The sequence below is a fragment of the Muscardinus avellanarius genome, assembly GCF_963383645.1.
Source record: "Muscardinus avellanarius genome assembly, chromosome: 15".
Taxonomy (NCBI): Eukaryota; Metazoa; Chordata; class Mammalia; order Rodentia; family Gliridae; genus Muscardinus; species Muscardinus avellanarius.
This window is the reverse complement of record NC_137801.1, coordinates 64,695,208-64,715,254: the sequence shown is the minus strand read 5'-3', so window position 1 is coordinate 64,715,254 and position 20,047 is coordinate 64,695,208. Positions and strand designations below refer to the sequence as shown.

At 41.2% G+C, this 20,047-nt stretch overlaps 1 protein-coding gene across 1 annotated transcript in view; it reads right to left on the bottom strand.

Moving 5' to 3' along the window:
* GMCL1 (germ cell-less 1, spermatogenesis associated) overlaps positions 1-14,278 on the bottom strand; it is a gene marked incomplete at both ends in the record, with an annotated part of 48,147 nt that extends 33,869 nt beyond the window's left edge. Inside the window, 3 exons of the mRNA XM_080712042.1 lie at positions 676-772; positions 5,376-5,499; positions 14,016-14,278. Of these exons, the coding sequence (XP_080568168.1) occupies positions 676-772; positions 5,376-5,499; positions 14,016-14,278 (484 nt within the window). The remainder of the gene's footprint in view (positions 1-675; positions 773-5,375; positions 5,500-14,015) is intronic.
* Between the last annotated feature and the right edge of the window lie 5,769 nt (positions 14,279-20,047).

The window sequence follows — 20,047 nt, the reverse complement described above, 5'->3', positions numbered from 1 at the left end:
CACACGCTGCACCACTGGACAGTGGGGCACACAGCTCCTCGCCCTGCAGGCCACTCAGCCCCAGCCCGGCCATGCCGCCTGAGCCTGTCCATCTCCTCCAGGGCTCTCTTCAGCGTTCCACCCGGTGTGCTTTGTAAACATTCTCAGGTCTTCTCTGCCTTTGCGGTGGCACTGGGTGCCTTACCTGGGCCATCATTAAGGGCAGCAGGAAGGAGCACTGCAACAGGGAGAGCTAGAATCTGATGGAAGGTTCACTAAGCTGCTCTGAGATCCAAAACAAATCCCTCGACCCTCTAGGCCTCTGCTTCCTTAACTAAGAATTCTTACAGCTCTAAAACAGCATCGATCACTCGATTCATACCCTAATTTCCACAAAAAGATTTTCACACATTATGTTTAAAAAATGGCCATACTTTCTTTTCTTACACCTTCCGTATCCCATGCAGACATATTTACAAAGATAAGTATATGGACTGATAAAGCCTACATGACTAACTAGATGAGGGGAAGGAAGGACACTATGGTTTAAGTAAGGAGTAAACTAATATAAAACTATCACCTCCTGGTGTTGGAGTTTTTTTTTAAGCTTACAAGGTTAGAATATTTATATTCCACCAAAAGAATAAAAAATTATGTTTTTATAATTTTGCATAATAATAATTATGGAGACAGTACCTTCTATATCAATATTCTGGTCAGGAATCTCCAGTTCAATAATATTCATGCTGGATTCTTTCCAAGAACCACTGAACATACTAGAAAAGTAGCCTGACTTGAAAAAAAAGTCAATGATTATTCAATACTTTGTTTCTCATATTATTTTCTCATTTTTAAATCTGAGCAACTATTATATCAAGAGTAGACTACCTATTCTTTCCCAAGCAAAAGATCTATCAAATATTGACTATAGGAAAGAAAAGTAAATATATGGTCATTATTAGGTATATCAAAATATACATTCAATTTAGTACTATTTAGCAAAAACTAAATTAAATCCATCCCCTGCCCTTTGGGTAGTGGGAATTAAACCTCTAAGCCATAAAGTCATACCCCCACCCCATTTTATATTTTACTTTTTTATTTTTTGCAGTACTTGGAATGGAACCCAGGGACATCATTCTACCTCTGTGCTACACCCCTAGCCCCCCCCCTTTTTTGTTGGTACTGGGGATGGAACCCTTCTGCCTCCGGGCTATACTCCCAGACCTATTTTATATTTTATTTGGAAACAGGGTCTCTTAAGCCAGCGAGGCTGGCTTCGAACCTGCGGATCCTCCTGTCTCTGCCTCCCAAGCGTGGAGGATTACAAGTGTGCGCCACCACGCCACCTCTATTTTTTATTTTTGAAACAGAGTCTCACTGAGATGCAAGGGGCCTCAGTAAGTAGCTGAGGCTATCTGCGAACTGCAATTCTCCTGTCCCAGCCTCCTGAATGCTAGGATGACAAGCAGGTACCACCACACCCAGAGCTCCATTTTTTCTTTTGAAACAGGCTCTTGCTTTGCTGAGGCTGATCCTGAAGCTGTGCTCCTTCTGTTTCAGCCTCCTATGTACTGGGACTGTCAGCATGTACCTACCACCATGTCCGGCCCAAATTCTTTTGTTACTATCTGAAAATATATATATATATATATATATATATATATATATATATATATATATATATATATATTTTTTTTTTTTTTTTTTTTTTTTGGCCATACTAAGGATTCCCAGGGGCATTCTACCTCCAATCTACACTTCCAGTTCTATTTTTTATTCTTTGTTTTGAAATAGGGGTCTTACTGAGTTGCAAAGGGCCTAAGTAGCTGAGGCTACCTGTGGACTTGTGACCTCCTGTCTCAGCCTCTCAATACTGGGATTACAAGCATGCACCACCATGCCCAGCACTGAACTGAATTCTTATGCTACTATTCAAACCTGGCTTTTTTTTTTTTTTTAGTTAAAACAATTTCCAAATATCTTCCCCATGTTTTCCTTCTTGGTGAAATTTTTAAATTTAAGCTTAGAAATCATGTTGTATATTTTAGTATCTTTTACAAACATATAACCACATGCAAGTAGATACATAATAATGTACTGAGGAGAGAAAATTAAAAAGGACTTAAAACTAAATGGACTCAAACTGTTGAATTTTTATTGTACTTCAGTAGCAATAAAGGGTCTAGATCAGCCCTAAGTCAGCACTAAAAGGATACTCCCTCAAAAATATCAAGGAAATCCCAAAGTTTAGTTTTACCTATTGAGAAAAATCTTAGAATAGACCTGAATTCTAAGGAGGGTACTAGAATGGATAAAACCTTTACTTAGCTTCCAGATAGCAGCCCTCCTAATTAGAATTACAGTACTTTAAAATGTATCAAATATTAATTTATTTAAAAATATTTATTGGGCACTTATTAGAGTCAGCCCTTTGTATTTGTGAAGGGAATGGTTCCAGGATCTCCCACACATACAAAATCAAAAGATGCTCAAGTCCTTTATATTTGCATGTAGCCTATGCCAATCTTTTTTTTTGCCCCCCCCTGTGGCACTGGAGATGGAACCCAGGGGCATTCTACCTCCGAACTACACTCTGAGTCCTATTTTTACTCTATTTTGAAACAGGGTCTCACTAAGTTGCGGAGTGTCCTCACTAGTGGCTAAGGCTGGCCAAGAACCTGTGATCCTCCTGTCTCAGCCTCTCAAGGACTGGGATTATAGGCGTGCACTACCATGCCCAGCTTATGTCAATCTTCTTTTATACTTTTGCAGGTTCAAAGCCAGCCTCTCTGGCTTAAGAGACCCTGTTAAAAAAAAAAATTATATATATATATATATATATATATATATATATATATATATATATATATATTAGGTCTGGAGTGTAGCCTGGAGGTAGAGGGGTTCCATCCCCAGTACCACCAAAAAAAAAAAAAATTATGTCCATATATGAAGTTATCACTATCAATCTCACTAATATTATCAAAGGGAAGAGGGGAGGCTAAGGTGGGATGCACAGGGAAATATGTCAAGTAATATTTGCATGTACATTTAGTCACTTTGAAACTCACCATGATACATAATTGTAATGCACCAATAAAAGTATATTAAAAAGGTAAAAAATCATTTGTAGATTATCTGCATGTTATATAAAATGCATAGAAAATGTCTACACATGTCCAGTAGAGTTGGAATTTTTTTCTGAATATTTTCAATCTACACTTGGTTGTATCTGTGGATGCAGAACCCACGAGTATGGAGGACCAATAACCAATAATACACACAGGCACTGTGAAGTCATGTGTACTGATACACACCTGTAATTACAGTACTTGGAAAACTGAGACATGAAGATCACAGGTTTGAGGAAAGCCTCAGCAAGCATGAGGCTCTGATCAACCTAGCAAGGCCCTGTTTCAAAATTTAAACACACACACGCACACACACGGCTGGGGTGTAGCTCAGAGGCAGAAGGCCCCTAGGTTCAATATCCAGTACCATCAAAGGGGAGAGCACTGTTACAGCAGTAAACAAAACAGGCATTCTTTCTGTCCTCATAAGTCTTATATTACAGTATGTGGCCTGAACTAGAATCAACCCAATGTCAATGAGATTTAAGTTCACTAAGTTTTTGTTTGTTTGTTTGTTTGTTTTTGGTGGTACTGGGGGTGGAACCCAGAGGCTTTCTACCTCCGGGCTATCCAGCCAGACCTATTTTTTATATTTTATTTGGAAACAGGGTCTCACTAAGTTGCTGAGAGCCTCACTCAGTAGCTGAGGCTGGCTTCGAACCTGTGCGATCTTCCTAGCTCAGCTTCCCAAGCGTGGGGATTATAAGCGTGTGCCACCACGCCCGGCCTAAGTTCATTAAGTTTTAACACAGGCATTCTCACCCTCAAGCTCACAAAACTGAGATTTTTTTTCAGAGATTTAAAAAATATGTACCATATCCATAGATTAAGACCAATTTTCCAATGTAGTCTCTGAACTAAATTCAAGTCAAAGTAAACTCGTTAAAAAAAAAAAACAAAAAAAAACCAAGAAGGCTGCAACAGGAGGATCATGGTTCACAAGCCTCAGCTACTTAGTGAGGCCCTTTGCTACCCAGTGAGACCCTGTTTCAAAGTAAAGAATAAAAAATAGTGCTAGGTGTGTAGCTGGGTGGTAGAATGCCCCTGGGTTCAATCCTCCAGTACCGCAAAAAACAAAAAAACATTAGAACTAAAAAGTGAGAAAAGGCTAGGTATGGTGGTGCATACTTAAAATTTCAGTACTTAGGAGGCCAAGACAGGAAGATCACAGGTTCAAAGCCAGCTTCAGGTTGCAAGACTTTCAATAACCCAGCAAGATATTGTTTCAAAACAAAAAGTAAAAAGGGCTGGGGGTATAGCTTCAAGTTACAATGCTCCTGGGTTCAATTCCCAGTACTACACATACAACACACACATGCGCGCTATTTCAAATATTTTTATACTATGTTTTTTCAGTAGTCTTATAGAAAGACATAAGTCCCATAGGATAAGAACCTTTCGCTGTTTTCCTCCTAGTATCTAGAACAATGCCTAGCACATAACATTGATGAAAGATAAAATATTTGAGAGATTAGAGCAACATTCTATTCTATTTCAAAGTTCTGAATCTTTAAAATGGGTAATAGAAAAACCACTGGCACAAAAATCAAATAGCTATATTAGCTAAATGACTTCGTCTATATACTTTGTTGGTACTGTCTTTAACCTAACTGGATTTTCCAGAAGAGAAGGAAAAGTAAGAGTCAAGAGCTTTCCATCATCTTCAACCTGAACTACAAAACAACATTTCAGATGAATTTATCTAATTTGAGTCAATAATAAAGAAATTTATCAGTCTTAAACTTTAATGTTAAACATTTTCTAACTTTTCACATTTTATCAACAGAAGGCACCAAAATAAGCACCTTACAAGTAATGGCAAAGAGGTACTGATGGCCTATGATAACAGCAAATTTCAAAATCTACTTTTGAGGCCAAAATAAGCTCTCTAACAATGTTCATCATCGTTCTAATAAAATACACTTCCTTTCAAATGAGAGGACTTCACTACTATTCATGCAAAACACTACTGTGAAATGCAATGGAAAGAACACGACTTAGCCGGCATGGTGGTGCACACCTAGAATCCTAGGACTTAGGAGGCTGAGACAGGAGGGTCACAGTTTCAGGGACAGTCTCAGCAAGTAGTGACTCTCATCAATTTAGTGAGACCTTCTTTTAAAATAAAAAATAAAATAAAGCTGGGGGTATTAGCCTAGTGGTAGAATGACCCTGGGCTCAACCCCAATCCCACCAAAATTAAAAAAAAAGAACAATACCTTAAACAACCCTGGTTACTCAATAGAAAAATAAAATACTTACTTGACATAAATATATTTTGTGTAAACTCCACTCTTCTCCTAGAGCACAAATCTTAATGTCACTGTTTTCACCATTCAAAAATAATGTTTGATAAATATATTTGGATGTACTCTTTAATTTTTTCCTGTAAAAAAATGCAAAAGTTACATATATAAAAAACTGAATGCTTTATTGATTTTGCATATATTTCAAATACTCCTTTTGTTCAATTTCCATTAGAATCAACTTATCCATTGTGTAAAAGGATAGGGGATAACACAAGTTTGCTTATGTCTGGAAGGATAACTAAAATAATAGTGGCCATCTCTGGGTACTCCATTCACAGGAGAGACAACAGTATGTAGATGCACTGGCATGGAAACCATTTGCTATGTGCCTTTTAATCTTTTGAACTAAATATTTATTCAATAAATTAAGACGGTAAGTTAGCATGGTGAGTTTTGGTTTTTCCTCATTTAGAAATCAGCCCTAAACCAGGTGTGGTGGCGCACACTTGTAATCCCAGCGCATGGGAGTCTGAAACAGGAGGATTGCTCAGGTTCGAAGCCACCCTCAGCTACTTCGTGAGGCTCAGCAACTTAGTGAGACCCTGTTTCCAAATAAAGTATAAAATAGGTCTGGGAGTATAGCCCGGAGGTAGAAAATTCCCTGGGTTCCACCCCTAGTACTACCAAAAGAGATAAAAATAAATAAATAAATCAGCCCTATCAGTGGGCATGGTGGCACACACTGGTAATCCCACACTTGGGAGGCTGAGATGGGGGATGGCAGTTTGAGGTCCTCTTCAGCAACTCAGTGAAGTCCCTCTGCAACTTAGTGAGACCTTGTTTCAAAATAAAATCGGGTTGGAGGTATAGCTCAGAGGTAGAATGCCCCTGAGTTCAATCCCCAGTAAAACACACACACACACACACACACACACACACACACACACACACCAGAGTCAACCCTGTGGAGGATCTCAATATAACTATTAATATTACGCTATGCAACTAGAAAATGGAGAACAAGAGTAAAAACTTCCCTGCTCAAGTAATTGTTAAAATAATTTACATTTAAGCCGGGCATGGTGGCGCATGCTTGTAATCCCGGCATTTGGGAGGCTGAGACAGAAGGATTGTGGTTGGCAGACAGCCTCAGCTACTTAGCGAGGCCCTCTGCAACTCAGTGAGCCCCTATTTCAAAACAAAGAATAAAAAATAGGGCTGGGGGTGTAGCTCGGAGGTAGAATGCTCCTGGGTTCCACCCCCCGTACTGCAAAAAATATATTTTTTTAAAAAGTAAAGAATAATTAATTTACAGTTAGTCTTATTTCAGTACCAAACTAGTTAAAATTATTTTTAAGCCAATTCAAATGTTCTCATCATGGACAATGGTTTACAGACTTAGAACAAAGGTTTTCAAAACTCTGCTCAGGGGTAAAGAATCTCAGGAAGGGGCCACCAAGGCCCCCCCCTTTTTTTTGTGGGTCTGAAGATGGAACCAGGGGCATTCGACCTCTGAGCTACACCTTCTGCCCTATTGGTTTTTTGTTGTTGTTCTTTATTTTGAAACAGGTCTCGCTAGGTTCAGAGGGTCTCACTAAGTAGCTATGGCAGTCTGCAAACGGTGATCCTCCTGTCTTAGCCTCCCAAACACTGGGATTACAAAGTGAGCCACCACACCCGGCTCTCAGATTGTGCTCTGAACCACTGTATTTGTCTAGACATTAAAAATGGTATAAGCAGCCGGGCATGGTGGTGGGTGCTTGTAATCCCAATACTTGGGAAGATAAGATAGGAGGATCACAGGTTTGAAGCCAGCTTCAGCAACTTAATGAGACTCTCAGCAACTTGGCAAGACTCTTTCAAAATAAATAATAAATAAGTAAAACAGGGACTAGGATATATCTCTAAGGTTAAATTTCCCTGGGTTCAATCTCCAGTACCAAAACAAAACATATACATACCAGACTCATACCTCATACTGTGTGTGTGTGTGTGTGTGTGTGTGTGTGTGTGTGTGTGTGTGTGTGTGTTACTAGTGATTGATCCCAGGGGCATTCTATCTCTAAGCTATACCCTCACCCTTTTTTATTTTTTATTTTGAAACAGGGTCTTGCTAAGTTGCTGAGGGCCTTCCTATGTTGCTGAGGACCTTGCTAAATTGCTGAGGCTGCCCTCCAACTTGTAATTCTCCTATCTCAGCCTCTTAAGAACCAGGATTACAGGCATGTGCCACCATGCCCAGCTACAGCAATTCATTCTTAAACTTAAGAGGACAACCAAAGATCATTCAACATGAGAGGAAGAAATACAAAGATAATTTAAAAACCCTTTCATTCTTATACTTAGAAACCTCAGATTATTGTGTTTACAAAATACAAGATGCTATGATAAGAATTATTAAGAAAGCCAGGCTTGGTGGCGCACACTTGTTAATCCCAGCATTAGGGAGGCTGAGACTGGAGGATTGTGGCTCATAGATAGCCTCAGCTACTTAGTGAGGCCCTCTGTAACAGTGAGACCCTGTTTCAAAAATAAAAAGACTAAAAAATAGTTTTTAAAAAACTTTAAAAATTAAAAAAAAAGAATTATTAAGAATAGCTGGGTATGGTGGCACAATTTTGTAATCCCAGCATTTGGGAGGCTGAGACAGGAGGATCACGGTTCACGGACAGCCTTAGCTACTTAGTGAGGCCCTTTGCAACTCACCCTGTTTCAGAATAAAGAATAAACAATAAGGCTGGGGGTGTAGCTTGGAGGTAGAATGCCCCTGGGTTCCATCCCCAGTCCCCCCCCCCCCAACACACAAAGCTAACCAAAAAAGAATAAGAAAGAGCTCTTGGAGACTGGTATGAATCTTCAGGTTATAAGGATCCACCAATTACTGAGGCATGAAAAGACCCTTGCGTAGGTACTTTCTAGTTAAGTTTAAAAAAAAATAAAGCACCAAAGACAAAAATTCCAAATGTTCTAAAGGAAGAAAAGAAAAAGGGACTTAAGCAGAAAAGAGAATTAGATTAAGATAAAAAAAAATTGATCTTAATTTATGCTATAGGCCAGAAGACAATGAAGTAATACAATCAAAGACATGAAAAGTTACTATGGAGTTCCAGACCCAGACAAGGGATGAATAAAGAGAGCGAGCTGGGCGTGGTGGTGCACACTTATAATCCCAGCGTTTGGGAGGCTGGGACAGGAGGATTGCAGGTTCGCGGCTAGCCTCAGCTACTACTTAGTGAGGCCCTCAGTGAGACCCTGTTTCAAAATAAAGAATAAAAAGTAGGGCTGGGGTGTAACATGAAGGTAGAATGCCCCTGAGTTCCATCTCCAGTACCACAAAAATAAAATAAAATAGAGACTAAATTTATATTTTGAGATGCAAAATTATCCCTCTGCACTTTTTCATGACAAGATGCTTGAAGACATAGCTCAGTAAAATGAAAGAGAAAGATACAGACCTCAGAAAACACTGTATTCAATCCTACAGATGAAGTGAAAATAAGTCCCAGGGTAAGAATAGATAGGTCTTCAGAGCAATACGATAAGGGAGATCTAGGGTTAAAAGAAATTGGATCCCATGCAAGTGTGTTTCAGAGGATAGAAAAACCTGATGCTATGAGAGAGTATTATTCTTCTGTCAATGAGGGAGAAAAGGCAGTTAGAAACTCTAGGATGATAAAAAAGCAATAAGCCAGGTAGGCATGGTGACCCATTACTGTAATCCAATAAACAGCTGAGACAGGAGGATCAGAGGTTTGAGGACAGCCTCAGCAACTTAGTGAGACCCTGTTTCAAAATAAAAAATGAAATAGGGCTGAGAGTATAGCTCAAAGGTAGAATGACCTTGTGTTCAATCCCCAGAACCAAAAAAAATAAAAAAAATAAAAAACCCCAAAACAGTTTCATTCCCAATACCCCCCCCACTAACACACACATGAATAAAGCTAACGGAGGAGGTAAAAGACCTCTACAATAAATATTACAGAACACTGAAAACAAAAATCAAGGAAGACTTCAGAAGATGGAAAGACTGTTCTTGGATAGGTAGAATAAATACTATCAAAACAATCTACAGCCGGGCGTCATGGTACATGCTTGTAATCCCCAGCACTTGGGAGGCTGAGACAGGAGGATCATGCAGGTTTGAAGCCAGCCTCAGCTACTTAGTGAGGGTCTCAGCAACTTAGTGACACCCTGTTTTCAATAGTTTGAGGGTATAGCCTGTAGGTAGAAGGACACTGGGTTCCACCCCCAGTACCACCAACAAAACAAAACAAAAACCCCTACAGATTCAATGCAATCTCTATCAAAATACTAGTATCATTCTTCACAGAATTAGAAAAAAAAAAAAAAAGTCCTAAAATTAACACAGGAGAACAAAAGACCCAGAATAATCCAAAGCAGTCCTGACAATAAGAACTATGCAGGAAGCATCACAATACCTGATTTCAAATTTTACTACAGAGCTATAGTCAAAAAACAGACACAGACCAAGGGAATAGAAGATACAGAAACAAATCTCACACAGTCAGTTGATTTGTGTGTGTGTGCGTGTAAAAAGGTAACTGGGAATGGAAACCAAGGGCAGTCTACCTCCAAGCTATATCCCTAGCCCGATTTTATTTTCTACTTAGAAACAGGGACTCATTAGGTTGATGAGAGTCTACTTGTTGCTAAGGCTGTCCTGGAATCTTCGGTCCTCCTGTCTCAGCCTCCCAAGTACAATTATAGGCATGTGCCACCATGCCCAGCTTAACCAGTTGATTTTTGACAAACGTGCCAAAAATATATACTGGAGAAAAGATAGCCTTTTTAACAAATGGTGAGAAAACTGTAGAAGAATGAAATTAGATCCTATCATTTACCCTTCTTCACAAATGTAACCCTAAAATGGATCAAAGACCTGAAATTACACCAGAAACTTTACAATTACTAGAAAAGGGCACAGAACCAATTTCCCAATATAGAGTGACTGGTAGAGACATCCTCAGCAAGACCCTTCAAGCTCGAAAAATAGATATCATCAAATTAAAAAGCTTCTGTGTAATGAAAGATACAATCAAGACTCTGAAGAGCTGGGTATGGTGGCACACAACTGTAATCCTAGTACTTGGGAGGCTGAGATAGGTTCAAAGACAGCCTCAGCAGTATAGGGAGACTATCAGCAACCTAATGAGATGCTGTTTCAAAACAAAATTTACAAAAAGGGCAGTGACCAGGCATGGTGGCACACGCTTGTAAATCTCAGCATTAGGGAGGCTGAGACAGAAGGATCACGGTTCATGGACAGCCTCAGCTACTTAGTGAGGCCCTTTACAATGCAGTGAGACCCTGTTTCAAAAAATAAGACTAAAAAATAGAACTGGGGTGTAGCTCAGAGGTAGAATGCCCCTGAGTTCCATCCCTAGTGCCAAAAAAAAGAACCCCCCAAAAATTCAATTTACATTAAACAAATAACCCAATTCAAAATGCTTTTTAACTTTTAATTTAAAAAATGGGTATTTCTTCTCAAAAGAAGAAATACAAGCCATTGTGGTGGTGTACGCTTATAATCCCAGCGTTCCAAAGGCTGACACAGAAGGACAGCAGTTCCGGGACACCCTTAGCTACTTAGCGAAGCCATTGGCAACTCAGTGAGACCATTTCAAATATAACACCACTAAAAAATAGGGCTGGGGGTCTAGCTTGGGAGGCCAATATCAGCTAGTATCAGCTCAGAGAGACAATGCCCCTGGGTTCCATCCCAAGCACTATACATATATGTGTATATGTATATATATATATTACAAAAGAAATGACCAACTATATAAAAAAATGTTCAAAATCATTAGTAATCAGAAAAATGCAAATTAAACTACCCTGAAATTCCATCTAACTCCAATTAGAATGGCAGTCACCAAGAATACAAATAAACTGGGTGTGGTGGCGCATGTTTGTAATCCCAGCATTTGAGAGGCTGAGACAGGAGGCTCATGGTTCCATTCACTGCCAACCTTAGCTACTTGGTGAGGCCTTTTGCAACTCAGTGAGACCCTGTTTCAAAGAAAAGAATAAAAATAAAGCTGGGGATGTAGCTTGGAGGTAGGATGCCCCTGGGTTCCATATCAAGTACCGCAAAAAAAAAAAAAAAAAAAAGATGTATTACTACAATGAACCAATAAAAAAAATTAAAGAATACAAACAATAATAGATGCTGGCAAAGATGTGAGGAAATAGGAACTCTTTGACACACTATCGATGTGAATATAAATATGGATATAAATGATATATGGATATAACTACTATGGACATCAGTATGGCGGTTCCTCAAAAGACAAGGAATGGAGCCACTGTATGAACCAGCCACACCACTCCTTGGTATCTTTCCAAATGAATTGAAGTTAGAATACTATAGTGATACATGCATACCCATGTTCAGAAAAGCACAACTCACAATAGCCCAATTATGGAACCAACCTAGGTGTTCATCTACAGATGGACGGATAATGAAAATGTGGAACACATACACAATGGAATTTAACTGAGCCCTAAAAAAAGAACAAATATGTCATTCGCAGGGAAACAGACAGAAGTAGAGAGTATCATGCCAAGTGAAATCAGCTAGTATTAGAAAATCAACTGTATGTTTTCTCTCATATGTGGAAGTCAGAACAAAAATAGGAAGTGAAAGGGTCTTTAGTTAAATGAGAGAAGTCAGTAATATAGGGGAAGGGGTTGGAGGAGGAGGTGGGAAGGGGGAAAATGAAGATTCAGGAAAAGAACAGTTCAAATAAGGTTATGTCCACACAAAAAAGTTTCACACCAATCTCACTAACATGTATGCGGAGGGGCGGGAGTGGGGTGATATACAGAGGGAAGTACACCAAGGAACCTGTACATGTTTCTATCACTTTGACTCTCACTCCGATGTAAATTATATTGCACCAATAAATAAATATAAAGATATAAGAATAATATAAAAATGTAGGTTAAAAAGCCAAAGTATGAAAAAAGATACATCAATTATCAAAAGAAAGTGGTGGTGGCTGTGTTTCTCGAGAAAAAGAGGAATGAACATTTTAAAATGATTAAAGGGCCGAACATTTTAAAATGATCAAGGGGTCAATGAATCAGTAAGACAATATTTACTGAGCATGCATGCCAGGCACTGTGTTCACTCTCAAATTTGTGGAATTCTGTAAGGTAGTAGTAATATCCCCACTTTACAAATGAGGAAAAGAAGGTTATATGTGCAGAATAAAGAACTCAGAACCTGAGCTCTTAAAATTGTGCAACAGTGACACCTTAAAAAGGTTGCTGAGTAAGCAGGGTGTGGTGGCGCACGCTTGTAATCCCCCACTTGGGAGGCTGAGACAGGAGGATCACACAGGTTCGAAGCCAGCCTCAGCTGCTTAGTGAGGCTCTCAGCAACTTAGTGAGATCCTGTTTCCAAATAAAATATAAAATAGGTCTGGGAGTGTAGCCCAGAGGTAAAAGGCCTCTGGGTTCCACCCCCAGTACCACCAAAAAAAAAAAAAAAAAAAAAAGGCTGCTGAGCTGGGCGTGGTGGCGCATGCTTATAATCCCACTATTTGGTAGTCTGAGACAGGATGATGGAAAGTACTGAGACTCATCAACCTAGTATGACTCTATTTATAAATTAAAATTAAATAGGGCTGGGGGTATAGCTGAGGCAGAATGTCCAGGGTTCAATCCTCAAAAAAAAAAAAAAAAGTTATTTAAAAAATCCCTAGACCGGTGTGGTGGCACATACTTGTAATCCCAGCATCTGGGAGGCTGAGGCAGGAGGGCTGTGGTTCGCAGCCAGCCTCAGCTACTTAGACCCTTTACAACTCAGTGAAACTATCAAAATAAAGAATTAAAATAGGGCTGGGAGTGTAGCTCGAAGGTAGAATGCCCCTGGGTTCCATCCCCAGTAACCGGAAAAAAAAATTTCCTATGAAAGGTTTTATAGGTCAAACTATCAGCAATTTCTATCTAGGATACTTTATCTGTGACCACTGGATATGATACACCATCCACATGAGTTTTTTTTTTTTACAATATTTAACACGTATGTAGCAAAAAAGCAACCAAATTGTTGAGAAAATATATTTTACTATATATATTTTATATGTAAACTATATAAACTACTACATTCTAGTTTATAAGCAAAATTTTGTCTTCCAACTTGCCAAAAAAAAGAAAAAAAAGGTTGAGCAGGTTTGCAGCACAGCCTTACACAGATCCACGACCAATGATTTCAACTACATAGACTTTGCTCCTCATCAGGAACACAGGCACACTACTGGTAAACTTCACCTTTACAGTTAAAGAGGACTAGGTGTAATCACTTCCCCTTCACTGAGGGGGGCGACAAAAAGATGTCCATCTCAGACACTGAATTTACATCTCTCTGTACTAGGAAAGGCAGCCGCACGCAAAACAATTCTGCGGTCACCCCCTTGCAGAGGGCAAAGGTATACTCTCGGGTTCGCGGGCTCCGGCTCGGCGTCCCCCGGGCTCCTCTTGGGGCTCCGCCACCGCCCGGGCGACGTCTGCGGTTTACACTGCAGGACTCCAGGTGTCTCCCGGATCGGATCTGCCGAGCCCGGGCCGGCCGGTCCAGGGCGCGCCGGCCCTTCGCGGGCCCCCGGCCTGGGCGCGCCCTACCCACCTGCGCGGGGTGTTGAGCAGCCGCTGCTGCTCGTCGCCCTCCTCCTCCTCGTCCTCGTCGGTCTCGGAGTCGGGGTGACAGTAGCAGAAGGCCCCGCTGCTCCGCTTGCGCTTGCGGCTGCCGGGACAGTAGCAGAAGCCGTGGCCCGCCGCATCGCCGCCCGCCTCGGGCCTCCGGGCCGAGCCGCTCGCCCCGGGACCCGGCTCCTGCGGGGGTCGTGCTCGCCCGGGGTGGCGCAGCACTCGGCTGCTCAGCGAGCCCATGGGACCCGACTCGCGGGGCTCCGGGGAGCACGCCTCAGGGCACCCAAAGGAGAGGGTCTCCCGCCATGGCCCGGCCGCCGCCGGCCTCCCCCCGCCCCAGGCGCCTACACGGCCACCTTCTCACGCGCAGCCCCAACCGTTGCAGCGGACGCTACCGCCTCCATCCTCCGCCCCGCCCGCGCCCGCCGCGCGCCCGCACCGCGGGACCTCGCCCCCTCGCTTTCGCAACAAAGCGCGGGCCGTTCCGCGCATGCGCGCGGCGAGCCTCCGGAAGGGGCGGGGCGGCCGGCGGCGGCCGGAGCATGCGCAGAGCGCGGCGCGCTGGCGGGGGCGGGGCTGTGTCCTGAGCCTGAGCCTGAGCCTGAGCCTGAGCCTGAGCCTGAGCCTGAGCCTGAGCCTGAGCCTGAGCCTGAGCCTGACCCTGACCCTGAGCCTGACCCTGACCCTGACCCTGACCCTGACCCTGAGCCTGAGCCTGGAGTTCGACCTAGTATTTGACAGTACTTCACACATCCTGGTGTCTTGTGCAGGACTTGGGACTGCAAGTCTGTCTTTCTGCAAAGATTCTTTGAGTTCCAGATGCTCACTGGGCCCCATGCTGGGCGAGGGACCCCATCCCAAGCTCTTGGGGTTCATCCTTGGAGAAGCTTCCTCGTGCTGGGGCTGCACCTTTGTTTTTCATTCTAAACGCACCCATCTTTACTGATGTATAATTAGTTCTCTTAAGTATAACAATAAGAATACAAAGAAGTCCCCTTGGTCTCCATCTGCCTCCTTCACCAGCGATGATCATGTTTTGAGGATGGTGTGCTTTATTATTCCCATGCCTGTCCTTATATGAACAATATAGTTTGCGCATTAAGGCATATAATTAAGTGGAATCATACAATACCTATCACCCCACACCTTTCTCCTCTCTCAAAATTATACTTTTGATGACAGTCAATTTTCACTATGAATTACAAAAGTGACCTACAATTTGCTTGGGAGTTAGATTATTTCTACTTTAATGTACTTAGAGCAGAAATGAACATTATGTGCAAGAGATTCACCAGGCAGATCACCATCCCGCTTAATGAATCACTGGGATATTTTAAACTTTATTAGCTATTGCCAAATTGCTCTGAACTGATTGCATCAGGCACCAGTTTACCCTCCCACCGTCAGTATATGTAGTTTGGGGGTCCCCCCGGGCTGGTGTCTGATTCATTCCTGAGAAATCTGAAAACAGAGAGCCTAACTCTAAGGTAGCTTGGCGTGGAGGTGGGAGGCAGGAATGTCTGCAAGAGGATCAACTTGTATGCACAGGGTTTGTCAACAAAAAAGATGTGTGGGTGTTTCCCATAAAGCAGATGTGGGCCTCCATGAGACGGCCGGCATGGAGCTTTTTAAATCCTGCCCAAGAGCCCTGAGTGCAAGGGCAAATAGACTTTAGCAGAGAACATAAAGGCATCAATAAATTTCCACTGCTGAAAAAGAGCTACATTTATCTCACCAGTGGAACCTCAGGTGAGTAGTTCTCCAGTGATGGCACAGACAAGAAAGCGCACAAGAATCAGCTTATCTGCCACACAGCAATAACAGATGAACACTTTTTTGCTTCCATTTTACTCTCCTCCCAGCCCCTACAATGTAGGCAAGGTAGGCTTGGGGGAGGGGGATGAAAGGAACCCTAGGTGGAGAAACAAAGGGAATCCCTTCACCCAAAACCAGCTTCTCACTGGCACTAGGGAAGAAACCTGAACTATAAATTTATTTTGGCATTTTGACTGGATATATTAATTACCGAAATGACACTGTTTTGTGACCTTAAGACACTACACAGTGGACACTTTTCAAAACTTAAGAGTGAGCAGAAAAGTCATGACCCTATCATCTATTTGAATTTGTATCTGAAGAAGTAGAACTAGTCCCATTTGATCAATGAAAATAAACAATAAGGCGTGTGTGTGTGTGTGTGTGTGTGTGTGTGTGTGTGTGTGTCTGCAATCCCAGTACACGGAAGGCTGAGACAAGAGGATCACAGGTTCAAGGCCAGCTTCAGCAACTTGGTGAGGCCCTCCACAACTTAGTGAGACCCTGTTAAAAAAAAAAAAAATAGGGCTGAGGGCATTGCTTAGAGGTAGAATACCCTTCAGTATCAAAAAAAAAAAAAAAGAAAGAAAGAAAGAAAGAAAGAGAGAGAGAAGAAAATGAAAAAGGAAACAAAAAGTTAATTATCTCTCAAAGTTTTTCTTGTTCAATATAACAAGCCCAGGCACAGTGGCATATACCTGTAATCACCTGGGTTCACTCCAAAGTACCACAGTCCTGCCGTGTGTGGTGGCGCACGCTTTCCCAGCATTTGGGAGGCTGAGATAGGTGGATCGTGGTTCACAGACAGCCTCAGCTACTTAGTGAAGCCCTTTGTGACTCAGTGAGACCTGGTTTCAAAATAAAGAATAAGCCGGGCGTGGTGGCGCATGCTTCTAATCCCCGCGCTTGGGAGGCTGAGACAGGAGGATCGCGCAGGTTTGAAGCCAGCCGCGCTGGCTTAGGAGACCCTGTTTCCAAATAAGAAGATATAAAAAATAGGTCTGAGAGTGTAGCCCAGAGGTAGAAGGGTTTCCAGGAACCCCAGTAGCACACACAAAAAATAATAATAAGTAAATAAAAAATAGGGCTGGGGGCGTAGCTCGGGGGTAGAATGCTCCTATGCCCTTGGGTTCCATCCCCAGTACCAAAAACGAAAAATAGTAGCAAACACACACACACACACACACACACACACACACACACACAAACCCAAAACACCTCACATACACAGGCACAGTGGTATATGCCTATAATCCCAGGAGGATCACAGGTTCAAGGACGGCCTCAGTGATTCAGGGAGACCCTTAGCAATTTAGCAAAGCCCTGTCTCAAAATAAAAAGTAAAAAAGGCTGAGAACGTACATTGGAAGTAGAACACCTCTCCCACACACATACAAAATAAAAAAAAAAACATTCCTTCTTTCTCAAAAGCTTTTGATCAATAAATACTATTTGTTTTAAAAGTTTGACTAAACCACATATCATTCAAAGATAAACTACTAAGCTGCACCCAAGGTAGTGCATGCTTAATCCCAGTACTTGGGAGGCTGAGACAGGAGGATCATTTGAAGCTAGCCTCAGCAATTTAGCAAGGCTAGACCCTGCTTCCAAATAATAAAATAAAAAGGGCTGGAGGTGTAGCTCCAAGGCTGAACGCCTCTCAGTTCAATCCTCAATATCACAAAAAATAATTAATTAATTAATTAATTAATATTTTTCTGCAGGTCTAGGGATGGAACCCAGGGGCATTCTACTTCCAAGGCTACACCACCTGCCCTATTTTTTTTTTTTTTTTTTTTTTTTTGGTGGTACTGGGGTTCCTGGAAGCCCTTCTACCTCCGGGCTACATTCCCAGACCTATTTTATATTTTTGAAACGGTCTCTTGAGCCAGCATGGCTGGCTTTGAACCTGCGCGATCCTCCTGTCTCTGCTCCCAAGTGTGGGGATTACAAGCGTGCGCCACCACGCCCGGCCCCCTGCCCTATTTTTTATTCTTTATTTTGAAACAGGGTCTCACTAAGTTGCAGAGGGCCTAAGTAGCTGCGGCTGTGAACCGCAATCCTCTTGTCTCAGCTTCCCGAATGCTGGAATTACAAGCTTGTACCACCATGCTCGGCTAATTAATTTTAAAAAGGTAAATTACCAACACACACATACCCAAAACCAAACCAAAACAAAACAAAAAACCCAATGTGCTTAAAGGCGCATAAAGTTGAATGGAGCTTCCACAGTCTTGTGGGTAGGTGTCCAAGTGGCAGAATTATTTCTTGTAGTTAACTGGAATGTCTAAATAGTCACATGAGTAGCTTTCACCAATAACTCCATCACTTAGAATAGACAAGTAGCACTAAACTAAAAAGCAAATCCATATTATTTTACCACCAAATTATAATCAATATACAGTGGACAGAGAAGGCAAATACCCTTATCTAGCTATAACTAACCAGTGCTAAACTTGTGCTTTACCACTGAGCTACACCCACAGTCCCAAAATATATTTAATATAAATGTTGTGCTTAGAATAAGAGCATGGCTCATTTCCAGAGGTAAGTCAATACATTATTTAAGATTATTGAGTAGTGTTTGGCATATGTAAACAGTTTCATAGCAGTAGGCAAACATAAGATTGTGTGTGTGTGTGTGTGTGTGTGTGTGTGTGTGTGTGTGTTTTACTGGAAATTGAACCCAGGGGCATTCTACCTCCAAGCTACACCCCTAGCCCTATTTTATTATTTTTATTTTGAAACATAGTCTCACTGTCTTATAGGGTGGGAAGGGAGCTTCCTAAATTGCTAAGGCTGGCTTCAAATCTGTGCTCCTCTTGTCTCAGCCTCCCAAGTACTGGGATTACAGGTATGTACCACCAAACCTGGCTTATTTTTTCTTATGTCCTAATTCTAAATAGAAAACGAGTGTCACAATACCTAAAAAGAATAGCTTTTTAGCCAGGTGTGGTGGCACATGTTTGTAATCCCAGCAGTTGGGAGGCTGAGACAGGAGGATCACACAGATTTGAAGCCAGCCTCAGCTACTGAGTGAGGCTCTCAGCAATTTAGTTTCCAAATAAACTATAAAATAGGTCCGGGAGTATAGCCTGGATGTAGAAAAGCCCCTGGGTTCCACCCCCAGTACCTCCCCACACACAAATAGCTCCTTTCATGGTCCGAGATGAAAAATAGCAGAAGTGGAAAAGTCAATCAGAGCAAGAATACACAGCATTTTAAAGTCAACTTTTTTAATTAAAATTATTTTTCCATATTGTATACAAACTGAACTTTTTAATTAGGTCCAATTATACTTGAAAGTACAGAATTATTATAGGGTTGAAAAGGCATAGTGCAAATGTAAATTACTACAAATTAACAAAATCAAATATTTAAAAAAATTAAGCACAAAAAGGTTTTCTTTAAGGCAAACAAAATTCAGAGCATCACATCATTACCAGAATTGCCTTTACTTGAAGCCTTTCCCTCCCCATTCACTTTTAAGTTAGAGTAAGACATAAACTGTAATGTTGTGGAATGTTCAGCATTTATGTTTGATAAGCAGACATAAGATCTGTATAATCGCACTGAAGATTTCACTTGTTCAGATGGGTTGATTTTGGTACATTTCAACCTAGAAAAAGTGATTCAATATGAAATAAGATGAAGGACGTCTCTCATGCCAAACAGTAAGATCAACTAACACTATAGACAAAACCAAAAAGCAGGAGATTTGTGAATGTTCTCCTTCTGTGACTATGTAAAACAGGAAAGTGGATGGGTGTTCCTACCAACTAGAGATTCACAATTTCCAATGAAGAAATTACTAATCACTCTAAAAGTATGATTAGGAAAGAAAGTGATTTTAGTACAATCTTTCATTTTAAGTTTTTTTTTTACTAAAAAGAAAATAAGAAATAAGTTAATAGATTCAATTTCTGTGAAACACACATGAGGAAACAACTTGTCAAAACCCCAAAGTACATTTTAATTTCTAATTTTAAGTCTCTACTTAGATCTTATACGCTTTGAAATGCAAGTACAGCTTTAAAGCATCATAATGACTAATTATAGATGATAATAATATAGACAGTCTATATCCTAGGAGGCAACTGTAGGCGTTTTAATTGGAAATAAGCATTCTGAGATAATGGTAATAGCGATGTAGAAAAATGAACTTTAAAAATAAATTCAGCATTGAGAAGAGAC